This window comes from Rhinopithecus roxellana, chromosome 5 (genome assembly GCF_007565055.1).
Source record: "Rhinopithecus roxellana isolate Shanxi Qingling chromosome 5, ASM756505v1, whole genome shotgun sequence".
NCBI classification, from domain to species: Eukaryota; Metazoa; Chordata; class Mammalia; order Primates; family Cercopithecidae; genus Rhinopithecus; species Rhinopithecus roxellana.
Window position 1 is genome coordinate 72,841,707 of NC_044553.1, and position 21,795 is coordinate 72,863,501.

Here is a 21,795-nt window from a genome sequence, read left to right on the forward strand (position 1 = left end):
GATATTATGAAGAGTCAAACATGACTTTAAATTCTGGTTTTGTTTGGTTCTAAGCTGATAACTTTTGCAAATCAAACTAGTTTTTACCTCTGGAAAAGAGTAAAAAATGAAATTAGCCGCCCCTTTATTGAGTGTATGTTATGTGCTGGATGGCACTTTCATTATTCCATTCATGGGATTTTATTCCTGAAAACAATGAGGTAGGTACTATTGTCATCTCCATTTTACAGATCACAAGTTCAAGCCTCAGAGAAAGCACTTACGTAACCTAAGATCATGTAGCTAGAAAGTGACAGCCAGGATTTGAATGAACGAAGAACTGTCTGTCTCCAAAGCCAGTGCTTTTAACCGATTATGCAATGCTGCTTTCACTGTGCCTCACTACAACATGCACTTTGCCCACTTAGAATTAAGTTGTGTTTTTATTAAGTGCTTACTAAGTGCTGTACATTGTGCTAAGTGCTTTTTATGCATTAATTTGTTTAATCATCTATGAGATCAGTACTATTATTTACGACGAGGAATCACTTATGGGGTGAATATTTCCATTGCCCAGCTGGGAAGTAGCAAAACTGGAATTTATGGTTAAGTTTATCTGATTTCAAGCCTGTGCTCTTTTTTTATTTTTTAAAGTCATTTTGAGTATTAAATAAGATGATAATATCATTATCTTAACCTTAAGGCGTAAACCAAATAGTCTTTAATTAGTAGTGATAGTATTAGCAGCAGCAGAATAGCATAAAGGTGATGGTTGAAGCCATGGAGTGCATGGTGCTGTTATAGGGAATGCATTAAGAGAGAAGAACATATTCTAGAGAAAACAGTGAGGGATATTTATAACTTAGGAACAGCAGGAGGGAAATGAGTCAGAGAGGCATAACAATAACTTAGAAAATATAGTAATGTGGAAGCCTGAGGAAGATAATCGGAAAGATTTGAGACGTAAGTGGTATTATATGCCACATAAATTGGAAAAGGATAAGGCCATTGGACTCTCCCAGAAAACTACGATATAGAGAACTGAGTTCTCTATATCAGTAAACAGAACTACCATCTGTCCACTTTCCAAATGCAGAAAGCTGGGAATTTTCCTAAATTTCTTTTTTAACTTTCCTCAATCCTCCCTTCAATTAATCGTTAATTTTGATGGAATTCAGGACACACTACCCCAAAATATGCCACCTTGACATTCAGGAAAACAGCAGAAGCAGGAAGGTCACTTTCTGACCTCCCTCCATTCATTTTATGGCCCTGAAGTGGGCCATAAAAGAATCCTTTGACTTTCCCCTAAAGTCTTAAGACCTTCATTATGGAGCCATCCTCTCTACGCCCAGAGGAAAAGAATGTCACACAGGGATACAGAAAAAAATCTGAACAAATTGACCTTGCTGAGTTCTACCCCAGTTTATCACCATTAGATCATTTCTTGTTTCTTTGGATCTTCATTCCATTATGAAGTCTTCCCATGTCACATAAAACTTATTAAATAAATTTGTATGCTTTTCTGCTTTTCTCTTGTAATTCATCTTTTGTCATAAAGTCCTCAACCACGAACGCTGTGATGAAGGAGGAAGAGAAACTACATTTACTCTCCTATAGTTTCAGCCTCCGAAGAAAATCTCTCAAAATATCTTGTCTCTCCTTTCCATCCCCACTGCTGCTTGCCAGCTTGGGAAACCTCCACCTCCTGCTTAGATTCCTCCAGCAACTGCTCAGTTCTTTTTGCTTCTAGACTTACATCTGGGCCCATTCTCCATCATTCATCCAAAATGATGTTTCTAAAATACAGATGCAGTCAGGTCAGTGTTTTGCTTAAAACCTCTCCAAGGGTTGTCTCTGACCTGTCCTGTATCTAGCCTTTCAGCCTTGTCTCACTGCCATTACTCATCCAGTTATGCTCAGCTATGCCAAACTCGTTTAAATTTCTAGTACCTATCATGTGCTCTGGGATTTAACACGTGCAGTTTCTTCTGGAATATTCGTTCATTCTCTCTTGCCTTCTCTCATTCCCCTTCCATCTTTCAGGGTTAACTTAATCCTTTATAACTCAGTTTAAGTTTTATTTACTTTGAGAAGCCTTTTAAGTTCCTTTTAGTTAGGTACCCTGCTTTATACTACCACAGCATTTCATGCACCTGCCAAAATAATCACTACCCTATATTGTAATTGCTCATTTAACTTTCTGTCTGTACAAGACAATAAGCTATTTTATGCAGGATACATGGCTGCTCCCGTTTTTATCCCTAGTACCTAAAACACTACTAAACCTGTAGTAGATATTCAATAAATATATCCTTAATAAGTGTTATGAATGAATTATCTTCTATGTTGAGAATACCATTTATAAAATGAAATTGTGATTTTTGTAAACCTCATTGTTTCCTCTTAGTGGGGGTGGAGGTGAAGAAGTATGAATTTGGCTTTTTTTTCATTTTAAAATGACTAACAGATAAATGAGACTGATTTAAAAGAAGAAAAAATTTGATTTAATAAGAAATTCAACAGTTGTGATTATTACAGTGTTAGGGAAATCTTGACGCTCTTAGCCATTCAGTTCAATAATCAGCAGTATTCCATTGGAAGTATTATGAATATGAACATTTATCTATATAAATAAGTGTGCCAGAAAAAAATAGATTCATGTAAGTAATTTCTTTTTAATTTACTTGGAATTCATTTTTAAAATGCTGAGACTTCAAGGCATTCTTACAAACCATGAAATCACCCAAGTTAGCCACATCTGTTCAAATGTTTTCAAAACTTACCCTAACATTAGATGGCAACCCAATTTTCACCTTCTCTAAAAGGGAACACAGCACAATTTAGATATATGTGAAACAATAAACATACTTTTATACAAATGAAAATTATAAAATAAGTTTTTAAAGAAATCGTATTGCCTTTTTAAAATTATTATTATTATTCTGTAAGTTCTGGGATACATGTGCAGAATGTGCAGGTTTGTTACATAGGTATACACGTGCCATGGTGGTTTGCTGCAACCATCAACTTGTTATCTACATTAGGTATTTCTCCTAATGCTATCCCTCCCCTAGACCCCCACCCCCCGACAGGCCCTGGTGTGTGATGTTCCCCTCCCTGTATCCATGTGTTCTCATTGTTCACCTCCCACTTATGAGTGAGAAGATGCAGTGTTTGGTTTTCTGTTCCTGTGTTAGTTTGCTGAGAATGGTGGTTTCCAACTTCATCCACGTCCCTGCAAAGGCCATGAACTCATCCTTTTTTTATGGCTGCGTAGTACTCCATGCTATATATGTGCCACATTTTCTTTATCTAGTCTATTATTGATGGGCATTTGGGTTGGTTCCAAGTCTTTGCTATTGTGAACGTGCTGCAGTAAACATACGTGTGCATGTGTCTTTATAGTAGAATGATTTACAATCCTTTGGGTGTATACCCAGTAATGGAATTGCTGGGTCAAATGGTATTTCTAGTTCTAGATCCTTAAGGAATCGCCACACTGTCTTCCACAATGGTTGAACTAATTTATACTCCCACCAACAGTATAAAAGCATTCCTAATTCTCCACATCCTCTCCAGCATCTGTTGTTTCCTGACTTTTTAATGATCGCCAATCTGACTGACATGAGATGGTATCTAATTGTGGTTTTGATTGGCATTTCTCTAATGACCAGTGATGATGAGCTTTTTTTCATATGTTTGTTGGCTACATAAATGTCTTCTTTTGAGAGTGTCTGTTCATACCCTTCACCTTTTTGATGGGGTTGTTTTTTTCTTGTGAGTTTGTTTAAGTTCCTTGTAGATTCTGGATATTAGCCCTTTGTCAGATGGATAGATTGCAAAAATGTCCTCCCATTCTGTAGGTTGCCTGTTCACTCTGATGAAAGTTTCTTTGGTGTGCAGAAGCTCTCTAGTTTAATTAGATCCCATTTGTAGCTGTTCCTTCTGCTCATCCCTGCAGGTATAGGGGTGGTAACAGCAATGCCAGTGGTTCTCAGTGAGGGGTGATTTTTTATTTTTATTTTTATTTTTTTGAGATGGAGTTTCACTCTTGACCCTCAGGCTGGAGTGCAATGGTGTGATCTCGGCTCACTGCAACCTCCGCCTCCTAAGTTCAAGCGATTCTCCAGCCTCAGTAGCTGGGATTTTTTTTTCCACCAATGACACCTGGCAATGTCTGCAGACATTTTTGATCGTCATGACTTTGAAGGCTATTAGCATCTAGTTCCTGGCCTCGGCCTTAAAATTCTCTCTATACTTTTCTTAACGAACTTATCAAATGTCATAGCTTTAAAAACATCCATATAACAATAACTTAAAGAATAGATGGCATGAAAACTATGTATTTTTCAATGTAGTTTGTTATTTTATGTACTTAAATTATGAAAAGAATCATGAAAATTCATTGAGAAATTAAACTTTTCAAAAGTCTGTTAGTGACTTAGTATTTTTCATTACAATGATATTGATAGAGAAACTTATCAAAGAGAATGGCAAAAATTGCATTTGGAATGATTAAGTGCTGGGATACAATAATCCAAATTTTGAGTCGAAGCCAGAGACAGACCTGAGATAGATTAGGAATAAAGTTGCTATTTTTGATGAACAGTGTGAATATTAGTAACATTAACTTTTAGAAAGGTAAATAGAAAGGTTGTACCCCATAAATAAGTCTCTGGAATGTGCACATCTGGATGCTTCACGTACCTAAACTGACCTTCCTGTCACATGCATACATCATGCTTTTGTGCTACAAAGATTCTACTTTTTAATAAGGTGCTGTGTCTTAGCAGATTCATTAAAGAAAGTGGCTGGCATAGGCTTTACTTCTTGAGGAGGTTCTCTCAAGACATCAAAGGGCCTTCGAGCTGGCTAAAAGTAATCCAACAAAGATGAATTTTTCTCTGAGTGCTTATGTCTGTTAGAGCTTGAAGCTAGTGGAGTTTAGAGAGGCCACAAAAGATATTGTAAGGATTTAGTCATACTATTTCTTGGTTCCTCAGCCATAGAAACCACTGGGTTCTTTATCCCGATTTCTTGACTTGGAACCTATGTGTCAATACTGGTGAATCAGTAATAGAAAGGGAGAAGAGATTGTGCATTTTCATTTTTAGAGGCAACGTCGCTGTTGCATCATTAGTGTGTGATGTTAAAATATAGAGTACAGTATATTTGGTAAGCTTCAAGAGACCAAGGAGATTGTCTCATTATCTTGTTTACTTTTGCAGCTTCATCATCTAGCAAGGCCTGGCTAATAATTATTGTTCAAAAAGTGTTTGTCGAAGAACTGACTGAACAAATGAATGTGATAGAAATATTTTATGTGAATTGAAAATATCACTGGGTACATCCAGATTTTAATAAGTCACCTCTTGGATATATGAGTATTTTATAATGGTAATATTTTGGTTTAACATAGCAGCTTACATTATTTTACTAGGGACTAAGAGAACCACTTCTATGGGATAATAACCATACTAAATTTGGTTTAAAAATCTAGTTATTCTTTGATAGTGGATTACAGAAATTATGTAGAACTTCAGTAAAACATTTTCTAATGAAAGAATGCTAATTAATAAATGATAAGGTATACTCCCCACATAAAGAGAGTGGTCATAAGTCATTAAGATGCGACTGGAAGGTTCGTTTGGTGGAAAGTTGTTAGAAAGGGTCATTAGCACAGAGTAGAAAGGAGAGTGCTCCCCAGCACTGGTGCCAGACGTTTGCCAAACAGATAGGAGATTTTTTTACTCTCAATATCAAGACCATTTAAATAGTATGGCTTATATTTAATGTAAATCATAGACTTTTTTGTTTTGCTGCTTGGTTTTTGTTTGTTGGTTTGTTTTAATTTCAGGTTTGATTAGACAAATTTGTAAGTTACTCAACCTTTCTTGGAGTTGGACCTTCTTAAGGCTTGTCTGCAGCTTTGGAATTTTACTAGTTCTCAGTGCCCTCGGAACTTTCCTAATATAACTGCAAGCATAATAAACCTATATGTGACTTCTTTTTGTTCATAGGCCTAAGGAAAGGCCTTATATTGCTTTTTCTGTATTCTTGAGAAATTATCTAAAAACAATGTTTTTATTCCTTCCACTTAAAGGCAAAGAGTTGGGGGAGCCCAATTTGGCTGCATACATTTTTGTTTACTACTTTGTGACTGAATCTAGCTTTGAATCTAAAGCTAGTGTCATTCCCCAAATTTACAATAATCTTAATGTTATTTCTTTGTAAGAGTTTTGGCATTCTTAGAGATCCTATGCCTTACAACATTTTTGAAATGACTTTAAACATGTTTTAAGCAGAAATATAATTAGTTTTCCTTACCTTGCAAACTATTTTGGAATTAAAGTTTTTTGTATGTATTTTTTAGGACCAAATAAGATAGCATTTATGCTGTCTAATTTCAAACTTCTTTCTTGTTTTTTGTATTTCCCTATTTTCAGCTTTCTAAGAAGTATGGAGTACATGTTTGTGGAGAAGGTGGAGAGTATGAAACTTTCACTTTGGATTGCCCTCTATTTAAGAAGAAAATAATTGTGTAAGATATCATTTCAGCATTTTCTTTTTTTTCCCATAAATTTAAGTGATGGAAGCAACTTAACATTAAGCTTGAGGCAACTTTTGTTGGGAAAAATAGAACATGTCCTCTAAGTTCACAAACACTCAATTTGTTTAATACCAGTGAAGTTGTCTGAATCCCTAAATCAATACCTGACAAGACGAGGCCTTCATAGAAGACTATAAACTTTTTAGACATTGCACTTTCGTTTACTTGCTGATTATGGCCTGCAGTAAAACTGGTACCTACACACTGACACTTTTATCCTTTCATGAAGTGTGAATTGCCTGTATTATTTATCTTTCATTACAGCTACATTTGATAAACTGCCACATCAGTAGCCTGTGGGTTCCATTAACTCCATCCTCTTTTTTCTTTTTCTTGGCTTTAACAACTTAGAATGGTAATGCTAAATGTTTCTCTTCAGTTATTTGAGGTTATTTTTACAAATAAACTGTTTTTAAATGAATTTAGTTGATGGTGAGTAGTATGATTTCTTTGCCATAAATTGTTAAAATTAATGTAGTGAAAAACAGAAACTTTCTTCAGGTTGTTACCTTATTATCCATGCTCTAATTTATGTTGCTGTTTTTATATGCTAAGAGAACACTTTATCTGCTTTTCTTAAGCCTGTATGCATCATGGAAAAGATTGTCAGAGTTAAGCTTGATTGAATGGAAGTCTTCAATATTTCTAACACTAAGACTTAACCTCTTTGTACATATTAATAATGACGGAAGGCATGATCTAAGAAAATCAAAACAACAATTCTAGGTGGATTTTCTTAAAAAATGCATTTATTTTGTACAAGATGACAGGACATTTTCATTACCATATGCAGTATTCATGCACTCTTGCTTCTTTCATATTATTCTCATTTCTTTTCATTAATAATCACCAAAATCATTATCTATTTGACAAATACTCATCAAGTACCTATTACCTCCAAAGTGTTTTTCTGGGCACCACTGATGTTGAAATAGTTTCTGCCTTCAAAGGGGTGGAAAAAGACATCGGTGTGTAATTATAATACAAGGTGGTAAAAAATAAGTCATAAGTTTATTCATGGGAGAGTACATATTTTTTTTGCCCATGATGATCACAAAACAATTAATGAATCAACTATTGATAAGTTATTACTTCTATGAAATAATACTGTTATATTATTTATTTATTTTTTTTTTTTTTTTGAGACGGAGTCTTGCTCTGTCGCCCAGGCTGGAGTGCAGTGGCCGGATCTCAGCTCACTGCAAGCTCCGCCTCCCGGGTTTATGCCATTCTCCTGCCTCAGCCTCCCGAGTAGCTGGGACTACAGGCACCCGCCACCTCGCCCAGCTAGCTTTTTTGTATTTTTTAGTAGAGACGGGGTTTCACCCTGTTAGCCAGGATGGTCTCGATCTCCTGACCTTGTGATCCGCCCGTCTCGGCCTCCCAAAGTGCTGGGATTACAGGCTTGAGCCACCGCGCCCGGCCTAATACTGTTATATTATTCAAGAAAAACATTTGCATGCTAGGGTGAAATTATAGTAGAAAATTTGGGATATATTTACTTATTAATATGGGACTAACCAAATTAGAAACAAAAAAGCACAGCAATAAGAGGAAAACATGCCAAAGAATAATAATTTCTCCATTTGCCAGACAAATTGAGGCCCCAGAGCACCTGGAAGTCTTTATGGGCAACGTGGAATTACAAGACATGTACTGCTTTACTCTACATAACCAGAAGATCTATTTATCATAGTACTTTAGACCTAGAATATGAATCCTTTTCAACTTCCTCATTTTGCAGACAAGGAAACCTAAGCCTGATAGAGACAGTGGCATGAAGGGAATTACTCATGCTATTAAAGAGAAGTTGTCAGGGAAGATGGTTAGAACCCTCTAGTGCTAAAATGAGCTGTTCACTGCAAAGCGTGAGTAGAACTCCGCAAGTTGCTGCCCTGCTCTGTAGGAGTTCTTCCTGTAACCCAGGAGATGGACAGGCAAATCAACAATAAGTGATAGGTGCTACCCTGCAGGTGTGTACCTTGCAAACACAAAGGAGACCCTGTCTTTTCATTCTTACTCATTTGTGAGTTAATCACCAATCTCATTCTGATATTTACGCATATTCTTTGCTTATTTTTTTCTTCATAAGCTATGCCTCACTTCAGCTTCATACTTTTCTTTTGTGATACCTTTTCTCTAGATTGCCTTCTCATTTCTTACCACTTTGCTAAATCCTTTCATTTTTATATGCTTTGGCTGCCATTGCCTCCAGTGCTTGTTCCCATACTTGTCAGAGCATACCTTAGGCTATATGCTAAATATTGTTGAACTAATTTGTAATTTGTTGTTGTTTATTTTTGTGTATATATGCTGTTTCACATACTTATATATATTCCTTTCTTAGGTTATAACTTGAAGTTATAGGTTGGGAAATATCCTCAATTGGCAGAAAAACAATATCACTTAACGTAAACAAAATCTCCCCTCCTCTTTAAAATTGAAATGTCCTAAGCATACCTACCTGATACACAATAAATGCAAAGATGTGAGTGAACGTGTTTTGTGCATTCTAAAACTGTATGTAAATGAAAGTTACATTATTTAGATATAATCTTCCATATAATACAATTAAAAGATGAGCTTGGTTCCTATAACTGTGTTTTAACAATTGAGTATTAATAATTTTGGATCCAATCATTTAGAATTCATTTTGGGGACAAATTTAATAACTTATGTTACATTTGATGTAATAGTGGTCTGCCACAATTAGCATGCAACTAATCATTTATTAGAAATCCCATTTGAAACGTCTGATTCAAATGACATTTTAATTTTTATATAAAAAGAAGACTACCTCTAAGGTGAGAAAAAATAAATTTTTGCATGCAAATTTATTTGATTATAGTTAGATATCTTTTTTTGGTGGGGAGGGGCCAGGTGGGCCAATGTGATCATGAGGATCCTTAGAAGAAAGACGCAGGAGGGTCCGAGTCAGAAAAGGGGATGTAACAACAAAAGTAGACTAGAGTGACGTGGAGCCATGAGCCAAGAAATGTGGGAAGCTTCTAAACGCTAGAAAAAGCAAGGAACAGATTCTCCTTTAAAGTCCCAAGAGAGAATGCAGTTGTACCAACACCTCAGGGTTTTGTTTGTTTGTTTTTAAATTATACTTTTAAGTTCTGGGGTACATGTGCAGAACGTGCAGGTTTGTTACATAGGTATACACATGCCGTGGTGGTTTGCTGCACCCATCAACCCATCGCCTACATTAGGTATTTCTCCTGTTATCCTTCCCCTAGCCTCCCACCCCCAACAGGCGCCCATGTGTGATGTTCCCCTCCCTGTGTCCATGTGTTCTCATTGTTCAACTCCCACTTATGAGTGAGAACATGCAGTGTTTGGTTTTCTGTTTTTGTGATAGTTTGCTGAGAACGATGGCTTCCAGCTTCATCCACGTCCCTGAAAGGACATGAACTCATCCTTCTTTCTGGCTGCATGGTATTCCATGGTATATATGTGCCACATTTTCTTTATCCAGTCTGTTGTTCATGGACATTTGGGTTGGTTCCAAGTCTTTGCTATTGTGAATAGTGCTACAGTAAACATACGTGTGCATGTGTCTTTATAGTAGAATGATTTGTAATCGTTTGGATATATACCTAGTAATGAGATTGCTGGGTCAAATCGTATTTCTAGTTCTAGATCCTTGAGGAATCGCCACACTGTCTTCCACAATGGTTGGACTAATTTATACTCCCACCAACAGTGTAAAAGTGTTCCTATTTCTCCACATCCTCTCCAGCATCTGTTGTTTCCCGACTTTTCAATGATCGCCAGTCTAACTGGCGTGAGATGGTATCTCGTTGTGGTTTTGATTGGCATTTCTCACCAGTGATGATGAGCATTTTTTCATATGTCTGTTGACTGCATAAATGTCTTCTTTTGAGAAGTGTCTGTTTATATCCTTTGCCCACTTTTTGATGAGGTTATTTTTTTCTTGTGAATTTGTTTAAGTTCTTTGTAGATTCCACGATTGTAACGGTTTTCTATAATGAAGTAATTTAGAGACATCAGTTTGGTTCTATAAGTTTATTATGCCAGGTTCAGTGGCTCACGCTTGTAATCACAACCCTTTGGGCAGGGCAAGAAGATCACTTGAGGCCAGGAGTTTGAGGCTGCAGTCGTCTATAATTGCACCACAGAACTCCAACCTGGGCAACATTGCAAGACCCTGTCTCTAAAAAAAAAATATATGAAGTGAATAACAATAATAAAAAATAATAAATGAATTGAAGTTTATTATAAGATACTTTTTGCCCAAATTCCAATTAACATTTTAAAATGTTTTAGGAAAGACTAGTATAACAGCCTTTGTCTGGAAATAATTTTTTATATTTTTACCTAGAACAGTTTGCAATTCACTTTTTGTGTCCATTAATATATGAAGTCATTCACCTCTAGATACAAATTTTGAGATGAGAAAATGAGCTGTTTCCCTGAGAAGCCCTCCTGAGAAGAATTATAGCCTAACTTTTAAAAGAAAAGGATAATTGTAGGTCCTCAAATTAGAAACCTGCTCTCTTATTACTTAGTTTACTAAGTAATAGTTTACTTAGTTTGTGTATATTAATAGTTTACTTAGTTTATGTATATTAATAACTAAAGTCTTAAGGTTGTGTTAATGAAAGTAATCATTTTCTTCTCTCTATTCATGTATATGTTTTTATGTCAGTATTTGAGACAATTCTATAGTTCTATTTTATTCATCAATATCACTGTATTACAGCTGCAAAGTTGCCACGTAAATGGGACGGATAGATGATGGGTGGGTGGGTGGGTGGATGGATGGATGGATGGATGGATGGATGGATGGATGGATGGATGGAAGGATGGATGGAAGAATAAGAATGAAAAAAGAAGAAAGGAAGAACCAAATCCTATGGTTAAAACACTTTATCCTCATTTTCATCTCCATCTATTCGTATTTTCTGCCCCTCAAGGCATAACTCAGTACAGAACACAGTAATGCAGTGTTTCAAAATGAGGATAAAGCAAGTACTTTATCTTATTTGCCTTCTTACATTGATTCTGTATCATCTGAGAATTTATTTACATTTATGAACTATTTTCCTTATATTTAAATGTTCAGTCCTACTAATCTTTATTTTTATTATGGTAGAGATTCATATAGTGTTATTGGTGTATATATATATATATATATGTGCATACATGAATATGTTTATATATGCAATATTCATATATGAGAAAGTGTGTACAGTCATGAGACACTTAACAATGTGGAAACATTCTGATAAATGCATTGTTAGGCAATTTTGTCATTTCGCAAGCACCAGAGTGTACTTACACAAATATAGATGGTATAGCCTACTACACACCTAGGCTATATGCTCCTAGACTACAAACCTGGACACCATATTACTGTACTGGAGACTGAATAACTATAACACAGTGGTAAATATTTGTATATTTAAATGTATCTAAACATAGAAAAGGTATAGTAAAAATATCATATAAAAGCATTTTTAAATGGTACACCTGTATAGGGCACTTAACATGAATGGAGCTTACAGGACTGGAAGTTGCTCTGGGTGAGTCAGTGAGTGAGTGGTGAGTGACTGTGAAGACCTAGGACATTACTGTACACTACTGTAGACTTTAAAAGCACTGTACACTTAGGCTACACTAAATTCCTTTTAAAAATAAAATTGTACTACAACATTATGACAGCTATGATGTCACTAGGTGATAGGAATTTTTCAGCTCCATTGTAATCTTATGGCACCACTGTAATACCCAGTCGGCCTTTAACCAAAAATAGCATTATGTGGTGCATGACTATATTCACATGAAGATAGGTAATTGAAAAATCATCATGAGTTTCTGATAGTTTCACTAATTAGTGTGCAATTGTGAGGATAGTTAACAAAGTTTAAATGTACATTCATTTATTCAACAAATATCTAATGAATATTAGACAGTATACTTTATACAGAGCTCCAGGTGGAGTAGAACAGGGACAGGCAGACAAAGATGAACAAAACTGGTTCCTCTCTCAGAAGAAAGGCACGCAAACACATAATTATAATGTAGTGGATGTGTTATGAAAGGGCTATAAATGGGATACTAAAGCACATAAAGGAGAAAACTAGCACTGTCTAAGGATGTCAGGGAAGGCTTCATGGAAATAACATTTGAGATGTCTGAGGATAAGTGTGAGTCCTTCGGGGATATCTGTATGCCTTTTAGTGAATACAGAAACCATATGTTTGAGCAAGAGAGGTAAACAGTGGTTCAGTCCCAGCCTAGCATAGTTGTCCTTTGAGAGGAGAGGTGGGGGCAGAGACCATGGCTGAGTCTCAAGAGGGAATACCATTTTTTTTGTTTTTGAGGGGAGAGGTAGGGCCCGACCTCACACCTCAGGAGGCTGGTATCAAGGAAGAGAGGCCCAAGTCAAACCCAGCTGCCCATTTAATGTTGTTAAGTAGGGGTGAGCCTAGTGTAGTAATGAAAGAGAACATGGGCCTGTTCTTGGCTGTGGAAAAGACCTAGCTATGTGACAGGTGGTAACTGCTGCACTGACTAATGGAGAAAGGAAAGGAGGACAGCCAGCTGGGAAGCATTTTTGCTGTGGCACAATTGTCTTAGTTTTCTGGATTAATCTGAGGATATTCTGACAGATTCTGCTTTCAGGATTCAGAGAAATCCATGAAGCAGAGACCAGAGTTCCTTGAAAATTGAGTATCATTGTGATACTATATGAGAGAGAAGAGCAATAGTGAGTGGTATTATTCTGCTTGAAACTAAAAGCTGTTCATTTGAAATCTAGTCTCTCCTGGTTGACTCTTGCTTTGTATAAGTGAATGAAATGATGTTAGTCAATTAGAGATTATGAATTTAATAGAATTTATAAAAACCACAGTCTTCTTCATTTAGTGCTCAGAATGTCATATATTCTCTCTGGATAATAAACCTGCTTCAGATCATTTAAGCTATTTGCTGTCATCCCTCTGTTTCTAGTGGGGATAACTGACATGAGAAGGGAGGACCTAAAACCCTTTCTACTGAGATAGTATTAGTTCAGATTAATTATAGTTTTGGCACACCCCATTGTCGAGAATATCAAAACCAAGCTGCCTGAATTAGACATAGTTAAGGCTCAGGGTCAATGTCCAAGGCTAAGGTCTGGAACAGATATATTGACATTTAATTTAAGAGTAAGATTGTAGAATAGGAATTGAGGTTTGATTCAAGAGCCGAGATAGGACCAGAGCAGGCAACTGTGGAGGAAATGGAAAAATGGTAAGACTAGGGCTAACAAACCAAGTTGGGGTCAAGCCAGAGAGGCAGGTAGTAGCAAGCAGGAGGGCCTCGTCTGTACTTTCTCTTTCTGCTGCTCCTCCTCATCATACCTGGAGGCATCTTTGGTTGATGTAGACTGTGAAGGCAAATTATATGTTTCCATCAGGATGCTGAATCTTTAATGATTCTGTGTCTGTTATAAGTTGCTTTACTTTTAATGTCATGGAAGTCTTTTTAATGTTATTTTTTCTAAGCATTAGAAAGATACGTATTTGATACTAAAGGTTCATGAATGATAATTGGGGTTTCTTATCATCAAACGTACTTTTTTCTTGATCTTTCAAGTTGAAAGTAAACATTTTGCTTATGAAAGTTTAATAATTTGGAGCCAAATATTTTGAGATTTCTTCTATTGCCACCAAGTAACTTTACATGATACAAGTCGATTCAAAAATATTTTTACATTAGCAACAAAAAGTCAATGTCAGGATTTATTTTGCTGTACTATAATGAACAAAATGCTAACTATTAATATAAACAATAGAAGTACTTCCCAAGGCATTACAGTGATATGAGGAATTTCTATTTTTAAATTTTCAGTTGAAATTCAAAACATTATTACTCTCTTAATAAATAATAAAAAAAATTAGTTATTAGAACTTTACACATAATCTTAGTTATTCATATGTGCTTTACAGGGTATCTTTGATAAAAATCAAGTTAATTTGCATGTATCCATATGGTGCCAGCATACAGTTCATACCATTTTACCTGAATGTGGTAATTACTATGTCAGACAATCAATTTTAATAGCAATGATTCTGCAGTGTGAAGAGTTCATCTAGAGCTTAAAACCATCACCAGTACTGCTTTTGTGAAGGATAATTGAGACTTTGTGTGAAACATTGAATGAATTACCTCTTGAAAATGAAAAGAATAATGAAGATAAAGCACTAATGTTTAATGCTTAGCCTATGCCAAGCAAATATGTGAAAATGAAATTGAACAGGAATTTAAGTCTTAAAATTGTTCAGAGAGCTTTGAGTGAACCTGAAAGTTGAACTCTTATGTTCTTATGAAGATAGAAAGCCTCACTGTTTTTTCTTAAAAGCTTAGTATACTTGAACCTTTTCCCAATGAAATACTGGATTATTAAAAATATTTATTAATCACTACATGTTGTATACTAATGGAAATAAATACATAACAAGAATGTTCAGTCTCTTCTAGTCAGTAGGAGGAGTGATTTGTCACAATTGTTGTAGCAGATAAATGTATTATAAAATTCTTGTATTTCAGGGATTCGTCAGAAGTAGTCATGCATTCAGCTGATGCATTTGCACCTGTGGCCTATCTACGCTTCTTAGAATTGCACTTGGAGGACAAGGCAAGTAAATCTAAGACTCACGGTGATTTCGATAGAAAATTGAGATATATGCATTGGCTTTGCATATATAATTCGGTAACAACAGATGACAGGAAAAAGAAAATTGATTTTTATCATTAGTGTTTTTTTTTTCAGCTCCTCAGTCAATAACTAAGAATTTTACAAATGCTTATAGTTTTGAGAGTTATATATGATACAAAAGATATTACACTTATGAAAAGTTTGCAGGTCAGTTAGAAAGGGAATAGTATATACATTAAACAATGAGAGGACAATATAAACCAAATATTAAATCATCTAGCAGGATCACATTTAAGTTACCGTACATAAGCGTTAGGGGAAGGGTTTGAGGCTAAATTGGATCGTCATTATTCAAAGGTTAAGAGAGGAAAAGGAGAAATGAAACCTTTATCCAGGAAAAGAGAAGTACAAATGGAAGATGAAAGTGAAGCAAAATTATAATAAAGAGTTTTATTTTAAATATGCTGTCAAGATAACAGTAAAATTTTAATTTGAAGATATCTTGTGGAATAAAGTTCTGGATTATATTCCTTGATTGAGAGATCTGATCCTTCAGCTGTTGCTTTATATTAATTACCATAAAAATGATAGCTGAAATTATGTGAAAAAATGAGTGTAGTGACAGAAAAGGGTTAGAAAATGTCTTATGTATATTTAGTGTTCTTTCCCCCAAGTCTTGAGGCACACCCACAGTTACATATTTTACATCATAGGAAATCTGAAGGAGTAAGAGGATTAACAAGAATTCGGCAAAAGTAGGAAAAGAATGGTAATGCCAAAAATCTCAAGATGGGAGGGTTTCTACAGGAGAGGATAATTGTTGGTGTCAGTTCTTCAGAAGAATGGCAATGGGCAGGATTGAAAATAGGTTGTGGAATTGGGCTGGATAATGACTATTGGTGACCCTTTATCAAAAAGCTGGTAACTCCCACAAGAATTAAGTTACACTATCCAAATGTTTTTCAGATTTACTGGAACCCCTAACTTGTAGTTTTCTGCTACTTTTGCTACCATGTACACATACACAAAGTCAAAAGCACTGAATTCATGTGTAGACACTCCAGCCATTCTATGTTCCACTCTACCCAAATAGCTCACTGTTCACCTTTTGTTTTGATATTTCGTTGGTCTTCGGTATGATACCTCAAAGAAGTAATACTGTTATCTGAAATAGGCTGCGAAGATAACAGTATTTTAGATAACAGTATTACATCGTTGAAGTGTCATATTCACTGACACTGAATAAATATGGTGCATTTTCCTTTTTTTTTTTTTTCAGGTGTCCTCAGTGCCTGACAACTACAGAACATCTAATTATATATATAATTTTTGAAAAGTGTTTCGGAACATTGTTCATTAAACCACCATTTTTATACAAAAAAATTGCACAGTATTTTCTCAGTTACTATGACTAGGTTTTTTTTTTTTTTTCTGACTCTTTTTTTTTTTAGAAAAACATACTTTCATTAGAAGAAGCTAATGGAACCATTTATTAATTGGGAAAATGTCAATGGTGTGTTCATTAATAGTGCCAACTTTTTTGGGATTCACTCTCTTTTGTTAACACATCTTCCCTATGACCTTTTTTTCTTTTATTTCATCTATAAACCCCATTTCTGTAGTATTTCTTTTTTTATCACACTAGTTTCTTTCCCTCCTCTCTTTCTTGCTGCATTCACTACCAATAATGTCATGATGGAGAGGAATTTGAAAATGATGAAAAGATGGTCACTTTATTTAGCCAGTCAAGCTTATTCTACTGGGTGTCGCCAAAGTGATTTATCATTTTTGTTTTAAATGTATTCATGGTTGAAGGGTTTCAACATTATTGGACAATTATGAGGAATGTCCTTAACTCTTACAAGTTATTTTATAACTGATTTTTAAAATGCTGTTTTTCAGTATTACCAATGTTGACCTTAGAAAACTTTTACTAAAAAATAGACTTTATGTTTTAGAACAGTTTTAGGTTCACAGTGAAAACAGAGCAGAAAATGCGGAGATTTTCCATATACCCTCTACCTCCACACATTCACAGCCTCCCCTACTGTCAATATCCTATAATAGAGTGGTACATTTGTTACAACTGATGAACCTACATTGACACGTTATTATCACCCAAAGTCCATAGTTTACATGAGGGTTCATTCTTGGTGTTGTACATAATATGAGTTTTGACAGATGTATAATGACATTTTTCAACCATTATAGTATTATACAGAATAATTTCACTGCCTTAAAAAGTCCTCTGTGTTTTACTTATTCATCGCTCCCTCTCCTTTAACCCTTAGCAACTGATCTTTTTACTGTGTACATAGTTTTGCTTTTTCCAGAATGTTATGTAGTTGAAATCATACAGTGTATAGCTTTTTAGATTGGCTTCTTTCATGTATTAAGATGCATTTAGGTTTCTCTATATCTTGTCATGTATATGTAGCTCTTTTTTTTTTTTTTTTTAGTGTAGAATAAAATTTTATTGTCTGGTTCTACCACATTTCATTTGTCCATGCACCTACTGAAGAACATCTGAGTCACTTCCATGTTTTGGCAATTATGAATAAAGTGACTATAAACATCCATGAACAGGTCTTTGTGCGAAGATAAGTTTTTAAGTTTTCAGGTGTGTAAATACCAAGGAGCACAATTACTGGATCATATGGTAAGATTATGTTTAGCTTTGTAAAAAACTGCCACACTGTTTTCCAAAGTAGTTGTACTATTTTGTATTCCCACCAACAATGAATAAGAGTTTCTGCTGTTCCACCTCCTGACCAGTATTGAGCATTGTAGGTATTTTGGACTTTTGCCATTCTGGTAGGTCTGAAGGGTTCTCTCATTGTTGTTGTAGTTTGCAACTCCCTAAAGATATATAATGTTGAGCATCTTGTCATGTTTATTTGCCATCTATGTATCTCTTTTGGTGAAGTGTCTCTTCAAATCTTTTGACTATTTTTAATTGGGGTTTTTTTCTTATTATTGAGTTTTAAGAGTTCTTTGTATATTTTGGATAACAGTTCTTTATCAAATATTTATTTGCAAATATGTTCTACCATTCTATGTTGTGTGTCTTTTCATTCTCTTAGCAGTGTCTTACAAAGCACAAGTTTTTAATTTTAAGGAACTCCAGCTTATCAATTCTTTTTTTCTAGTATTACACTTTTAATATTATATCTAAAAAATCATTGCAAAATCCAAGGTCATCTGGATTTTCTCCTAAGTTTCCTTGTTGAAGTTTGATAGCTTTATGCTTTACGTTTATGTTTGTGATACATTCTGAATTCATTTTTGTAAAGGACATAACGTCTGTGTATAGATTCATTTTTTAAAATGTAGTTATTCAGTTGTTCCAGCACCATTTCTTGAAAAGACTGTCTTTTCTCCTTGTTGCCTTGTTCTTTTGTGTATTTGTGTGGTCTATTTCTGAGCTCTCTAGTCTGTTCCACTGATGGATTTGTCTCTTTTGCAAATACCACAGTCTTCATTACTGTAGCTTCGCAGTAAATATTCAAGTCAAATAGTGTTAATTTTCCAACTTTTTTCTTCTTCCATATTGTATTGACCATTCTGGATGATTTTTTGTCTCTTCATAAAAACTTTACAGTCAGTTTTTCCATATCCACAAAAAAAAAACTTGCTTGGATTTTGACTGAGATTGAAGATCAATTTGGGAAGAATTGACATCACGACAATATTGAGTCTTTATCCATGAACATGGAATATCACTTTGTGTAGTTCTTTGATTTCATTCATTGGAATTTTGTTTAGGCACCTTTTTTCTCTTCTTTGTTATAGCTTAATATGTTACATGTTGGCTCAATTAGGACTATTTGGGATTTTTCTAATTTTTTTGTTCATGTAACAGGCTTGAAGGTGGTATTCTTGGTGTGAATTCAGAGTTAGTTGATATGCCTATCTCTCAGTCACAGGGTCCAGGGCTCAACTTTCACAAGTCACCAGCTTTACTCCTAAACTAACCCATGTGGTAGAGAAGGAATTCTTTAGACAGAAAATGAAGCATGATTACCAAAAGAAAGATGAATAAATGCTGGAGAACAAAAATGTCAGGTACTCTTCTACATGTTTTATCAAAATCACATTGTCTTTCAGACACATCTTAACAAATTAACATTCCACCCTAAATATTAGTAATATCTAGAATGCAGTACCCTGAATACCACTCTGAAAATCAATCTGTTTTCTAAATTGCATCAGTTTTCATTCCCTTTATAACACATTTGCAATCTAGCTTGACTTTAATTACTTTGATGAACTGCTGTTGGCCTTTTTTCATTCTTCACAATCCTTAATGCCTTTCCTTGATAATATGGGCCACCATCTCTTTGAAAATTTCACCTATAATGGTCATATGCCTCTGTACTAGTCTGACTTTTTTTCTGCCTGTCTTGAGATTTCTCCTGTCTTCTTCAGTAGCTTCTCTTCTTTTTACCTCCAACATGCACATATGCTGCAAGTTCTTTTTATAGGTCCATTATTTTCTTTTTCAATATTTTCTTTTTCTGGAATTATGTATTTTTTACAAGTTTAATTTTCACCTCTTTTTCCAGATGATTCTCAAGTCACTCTCTTTCTGGTCTTTCTACTAATATCTACTTTCTCCTTAACTCAAGGTTCTTATTTCTAACTGGCTGCTGCACATGGCTACCAATACATGTCGTTCTCATTATGTACAAAACTTGAACTCATTTTCCCCTCTAAGTGTCTTTATTCCCTATTTTTGTTATTCAACACAACTCTTCTCCTCACAGTAACTCAAGCACAGAATGTTGGAATCATCTCTTAAGCTATCCTCTCATTTACTATGAATATTCAACAGATTATCTAATCTTTTATATTCTAGTCCTAATATGTATCTTACATATTTCCATCCCCATGCTTATCGCTCATTAAATTTGTGTCTTGCCCAACTCTTGGACAAGATACAACTAATTCAAATCCTTGCTTTCATATTCTCTATATTCACTTTCACTGCCATATAGATTTTCTTTCTAGTGTATGACTCCCTGCGCAAAATTCCACAATAGTGCTTCATTATTTTCTAAGTGAATAAGATGATTAGCCATGAATGGAAGGCTATCTGACATATGGCCATAGCATCCTTTTTCAGTCCTGCTCCCAGGATTCCCCTACATGTCCACTTTGCTCTAGTAATACTGAACCAATGGCCACTCCCTGATTATGCCTTCTGCTTCTCTCCTTCCTTGCTTTATTCTGTCCTACCAGCTTTCCTTTCTTCTTCTCTCCTTAACTACTTAATCCTACAGACTATGCAAGATTGAACTCAAATACTCTTATACTTTTAGTCACAAGAGATGAACTGCCCTGTCAATTTATTTCTCTTCCTTTCTTGTTGCAAATAACCTTATTTATTCTGCTTTACGTTAGTTATAGTTGTTTAAGGACTTATTCTTTCTACTAGGTTACATACAGATGTCTTAACTACTGTTCCATTTTCATCCTCATAACCTCTAACAGCTATTAGTTCTACAATAAGAACTTTTTAATTTATTTGGTTGTTATTTTCATACTTTTTTTTTTATTCATAAAGAATCTTACAGGTGTGTCTCCATTTCACATTATATGACATTTAATTAGTTCCTTTTTTTTCATTTATCTTGTTAGAGAAAAATGCTTTAAGCAAACTAGAATGTAAAATAAAACATTTAAAAATATTGTTAGTGTAAATTTTGATTTATCATTTAGACTTTCACTTTACATATGATGACCCTTAAACTTTTCTATTAAATAATTAATCTACTTAAATTTTACCTTTAAGTTAAAATCTTAAATTATTTATATGAATGTAAAAATGATATCAACTAAACTGGGATTCTAAACAAAATAACTGAATAATAGAAAGCTGAGGGATAAAAATGGAGAAATATATTAAAATTTCTTTGGGGCCTCGACTTTATTGCTTATGACAAACTTGATAGTAAAATGTACCGTACATCACTGCAGTGACAGGCTTGAGAAAATGAAAAATCCAAAGCTTTACATAAATCAATCAGAATATCATATTAAAATGTATAACCTTTAACAGAAAAATCAGACTTTTACTTGCAACTACCCAGAAGGCTTTTTCTTCCTTATGAGGTTGTTTTAGATTTTCAGACGGCTTTGTGGAAAATAGTATTTTAAATTAATTATTGGCAAAGCAATTGTGTATATAGAAAGACAAAGTTCACAGGAATTTAACCTCAATTTTATTAATGTTCCCTACTTTCACTTAGTATTTAACTGTGCTTTTGTTGAAATAATTTCCTAAGTACTAATGTATCCTATAATCAGCACTTAAGTTCGTTTTTTGTTGAAATAATTTCATGGGACAATTACATATTTTATATAATAATAAAAGCACACACTTTTAAAAGTTTTAACTTTTAAAAACATCATCAGTCTTACAGCCCATTCTTGGCTCTTTCATTTTATTTTGCTTTATTTGAGATATATCATCAAAGGTCTTGAAAAACTTTATAATGTTTAGCCATCTCTGTATTTTTATTTTTCTCTT

At 34.7% G+C, this 21,795-nt stretch overlaps 1 protein-coding gene across 2 annotated transcripts in view; it reads left to right on the plus strand.

The window, feature by feature from the left end:
- DPH6 (diphthamine biosynthesis 6) overlaps positions 1 to 21,795 on the plus strand; it is a 169,125-nt gene that overhangs the window by 145,878 nt on the left and 1,452 nt on the right. Inside the window, exons 7-9 of one of the 2 annotated variants that reach the window (XM_010367540.2) lie at positions 6,429 to 6,523; positions 15,155 to 15,242; positions 16,543 to 16,646. In XM_010367540.2, the coding sequence (XP_010365842.1) occupies positions 6,429 to 6,523; positions 15,155 to 15,242; positions 16,543 to 16,596 (237 nt within the window). In that variant the 3' untranslated portion in view covers positions 16,597 to 16,646. Of the gene's footprint in view, positions 1 to 6,428; positions 6,524 to 15,154; positions 15,243 to 16,542; positions 16,647 to 21,795 lie in introns of those variants that run through there. The other variant, XM_030931394.1, reaches the window with a different exon arrangement.